General features: G+C 44.5%; 1 protein-coding gene across 2 annotated transcripts in view; it reads right to left on the bottom strand.

Moving 5' to 3' along the window:
- Positions 1-3,340, bottom strand: part of KCTD10 (potassium channel tetramerization domain containing 10) — an 8,744-nt gene extending 5,404 nt beyond the window's left edge. For both annotated transcript variants that reach the window (XM_009334391.1, XM_009334392.1), the window contains exon 1: positions 3,133-3,340. In XM_009334391.1, the coding sequence (XP_009332666.1) occupies positions 3,133-3,340 (208 nt within the window). The remainder of the gene's footprint in view (positions 1-3,132) is intronic.
- Positions 3,341-4,351: the final 1,011 nt, after the last annotated feature.

Raw genomic sequence — 4,351 nt, 5'->3', positions numbered from 1 at the left:
AGGGAGGTAAAGGGCAGGCCAAGAGCAGAATCCCCCAAATTCTTTGTTATCATCTCTGCTGTGATTCCCTCTGTAGGCTGTAAAAATCTGCTGCGACGTTATGTTTACAGATGGCGAAACCAAAGCAGAACTGGCTCACTTTCATGTGGAGGGGGGATGAGAAAATATTTCAAGCAGCATTGCAAAATACAAGTGACTGCTAAAACAGCTTTCAAAAAACCTTCTGTTTTAACCAAACAGCCAAGTGTACAGCCAAAGCGAGATGACTCACAGGGAAGCGACCCCGCTGCCACTCAGTCACGGCTGTGCAGAGCCTAAGAAGTGGGTTTCAGCGATAGTCTTTTAAAGCTATTTTTTAATAGCAGCGTTACAAAAATGTCCTGTGATCCATTTACTGAGGTAGGAATACATAATCCATGAACTGTATGTACACACATTAGACTTTTAGGAAATTAATCTTTTGTTTTACAAGAAGTCTCAGGGACAGCATCCAAACAACTCAAACTAAACCAGACTACATTTTCTGACTAAGCCTTGACAGATGAACTAGTAGCCTGGCACTGAAGACTGCCTGATGCTCAACAGTCTTACTAGCAGCTGAACGAAAAACTTGCATCTCAATCACCTGGTTAACGGCAGTGGGGAGTGAGGAAAAAAATCATGCTGCAGAAGAGAAAATTGGAAACGGATGGATGCACCTGGAAAACTCACATCCTTCTATCAGCTCATTACCGTAAAAATAAAATTTTCAAAATATGCCGATTTGCTACAGTTCATGAACAATTTCTAAGCCGAAAATAATCATCTGCCACCCACCAACAGAGAACTCCCGTCTTGCCTCCTACAGCCCAACTAGCAGCATGTTGTAATTGTTAAGCTTTGAGAAAGAGCTGGGGAGATGGTGCTGGGGTCAGAAGAATGCATCTAAACAAAGAGGAGGACCCCGTGTGACACATTCCACAGACTGCTTAAAAACCTTACTCCTTCCAGTTTCTCCGCAAGTCTGGCTTCTTCTCCTAAGAAACGCTTAGTTTTGTGCCAGATTTTGGGTGTGACCAATTAGCAGCATTTTGAAGACTTTCAGATAAAAAGAGTTTCCTTTAACAGCTCTAATGCTATTGTCCCAGTTTCCAGCATCACGCCAGGCAAGGGGAGATAAAGCAAGAACTACGGCAATGGGAGTGTCTCAGTTACAACACACAGGAAGTATCAAATTCCTATTAAAACACAAACGGGCTAAATGGAACAATCCCACACAGACACTGCTGTGGGATTCTCAGCAAAATAAACTTGCGATTTTATGTCTCAAGCACGATATTTTAGCAGATTAAACTCCAGTTACTCTCATATTAGCAGTAATATTGTCAGCTGCTCTCCAGCAAAAAGTACCTGCACTTAACGGACTCCGAGCCTTGGGAACGCGATGTACCAGCCCTCCCGGAGGAAGCGCTGAGACCACGCCAGGGTGGGCTTCCAGAATTAATTTGGAATTTCCCATCCATTTCCAAACTGAAGGACTTGAGAAGTCTCGAATTATCAAATTTTGTGACACACAGAGCAGCTTTAGGGAGGGACGGGAGGATGCTTTTGGAGTTGCCTAAAGTTCAGCAGCAAGGGTCTTCAACGAACTGGTTCGTTGAACGTTTCATGAACGAAAGGTTCACGACCTTTCCACTAGAACACCCCTCCAGTCTGCCCAGTAAGGGTGCCGATTCCCATTCGACAGGTTTTTTTCAATTTGACCCACAGGCTGGCTTTTTTATGCAACCTGCACAGACCCATGACAGGTAGCCCAGAGACCCTTTGATCCGGAGCCCACAAACCGCAGCGCCAATGTTACCCCTTTACAGCAGCTGAAACTTGCAAAAGGCATGGTATAACGCCCGGAACAATGCAGCGTTTTCCCCCAGCTTAAATATAAGGACTTCTAGCTAAAACAGGAATATTCAGCTAATTAGGTTGTATTTTTTCCATTTTTTTCCTCCAAATCCACTTCTTCCTATCTCAAGAAAGCTTACCACAAGAGCCTTACTAAATCCATCACTTGTTCCACATGACCTCTACATGTAGACTACTCTAAAGCACTCAAAACTAAGTCCAATTCATCTAACCGTGTACCACATTTTCTATGCTTTCAGCAAGTTCAAACAAAATTTTCAAATAATTAACTAGTCACAAGAAAGGTGTTTTCAACCTTTAGGCTCGGTGATGCAGGAGCTATTGTTAAAGACAAGGTATCCAAGTCCATAAACATAGTTATGGGCAAAATGTCAGCACATAAATAGAAAGCTGTGCCTCCAGTTAAACTCTGCGACACTCCCACAATATGAGAATGCTGATATAAAACTATGCTACCAGTTGCCGTTATCACAAACACATTTTAGCTGTATTATTAATTTAAACATAAATGTTTTAAAGCATCTCAGCAGAAGAGAAAATCAATGTATCTGGTAAGGAAGTGAAGTATTTGAGCGCTGCTCCTTTAGAAGACTATAGCTTGACATACCGCATATTCCTTCTTTCCAGACACATTTCACGTGGAGAGACCCGTTTGGTGGCTCTCTCCTTTTACTGTCAGTAATACGATAGCAAATTTTCTAAAGATTTTTCAACCGGTTTTGTTTTAGTGAAGCCAACAATCAATGCTCTCCCAAGAAAATAGTTTCGTTTAAAAAATCAGCTCTTAGCTCATAACCCCCACCCAATCTTCAGAGCAAATTTTATATTTGTATTTGAGGTAAGGAAACAAGATGAGGAAACTGCCTTCTGAGCTTCAAAGTAAATACGCAAGTCCTGACTCATAGTTTCTTAATCACTATCCCCACCATTTTCCATACACTTAAGAGCTTTAGCGTTAGTTTTTCAGAAGAAAAAGATAGCCTGTGCTATCCGGGCCTGACAGGAGCCTTGGGACTTCTTACTGTCCTTCTGTTGTTTAGACAACTATCCAAGTCATACGTGTCTTTTGTTCCACATCTTTTCTCACTTGTATAAGCTACGAGTTTTAACACTAATAAAATGTAGAAATATCTGGGCCTATGACTAGATGTCCCTCTCTGTTCTCTAATATTTTTCTCCAGCCCCTGAAGAGGAAGGAAGCCCGTGCGAGGGACGCGGGGAGCAGCCCCTTACCTTCGCTGTCCGTGAGGACTTCCATTCGGCCACTGAACATGGCTTTGAGCATGGTGTCCTGCTTGGTCAGGGTCTGCATGGTGGTGTAGTAGAGGGCACCGCCAATGTTCAGCTTGACATACTTGGAGCTCGGACTAGTCCCTTTGAAGGAGGTAGTACGAGTCGCAGCCGCCGGCACTGCTGAGCTCACCACACTTTCTCCCGACATCTCTTCCTGCAAGCAAGGAGTTACCAGTCAGACCTGCAGCTCCACTGCATGACACCCAACTTCGTGTTACCGTCAGTTATTTTACACAGAAGTAGTCATAGATGTGCTGGGCACTATCAGCCTCGGCTCCTTTCTGCCCCTTTGCAAAGTTCTCAAATGTTTTAGATGTTTAACTTTGTCTTCTTGCTGACAGCGACATAAACCAGCAAAAGAACATAAATCAACTCAGCCAGTGAAGAACGCTGTGAAAGCTGAGCAGCATTTCACACTGAGAAAGCCAGTGCTTTCCCACAAAAACTGCGTTCATTTCTCTCACAACTTCTAAAGCTTAAGTTCTTACTTGGTGAATAATCTGGTATGTAACTGGGCAATTCCCAACACACAGAGCCTGAGCAGACGATTTGTATGTGTTAAAATGCAGACTATCCACGGACTTTCTTGAGGCTTTTTTTCCTTAAAGCATACATGGCTCTACAGAGAGCACACACAAGCTTCCCACTCTCCTCCCTGCGCTCCCACATTTCTCAGCACACCAGAACCCGATGTCCAACATCCCCCACTACTGCCCGCAGTCCCCAAAGTGGACTCCACTCAGCTAACGAGGTCACACGCTGTAACAGGAACACATTATCTTAGCACCACAAATGCTCTGAGAGCCGCTAATGATAAATCCTTAATCAAACTGCGTCCCTGTGGTTAACTGTTTTGCCTCACAACGTGACAGGATGGGATGATTAACGCCCCGCCATCTCGGGCAGACCCAGGTCCTACAACTCTGAGAGCACGCTGGCTGACACTGTACTGAACGATTTTTGCTCCGCTGTCATGAAAAGCAGAACTATCAGATGGCAAATCTGAACGGAAGTTCAGAAATGTAGTTACGTGTCCAGATTGCGTTTCGCAAGGTGAGGAAGCAGGACGGCTAGAGGTGGCCACGGGGGACCATTCCCTCTGTCATGGGGGCCTGCCCGGGGCTCTCTGGAGTGCAAAGGCACCAGCCTCAGCCCCACG

Source organism: Pygoscelis adeliae, unplaced genomic scaffold (assembly GCF_000699105.1).
Source record: "Pygoscelis adeliae isolate BGI_AS28 unplaced genomic scaffold, ASM69910v1 Scaffold262, whole genome shotgun sequence".
Taxonomy (NCBI): Eukaryota; Metazoa; Chordata; class Aves; order Sphenisciformes; family Spheniscidae; genus Pygoscelis; species Pygoscelis adeliae.
Note: the sequence above shows the minus strand (reverse complement) of the source record. Positions and strands in the feature narration are given on the sequence as shown.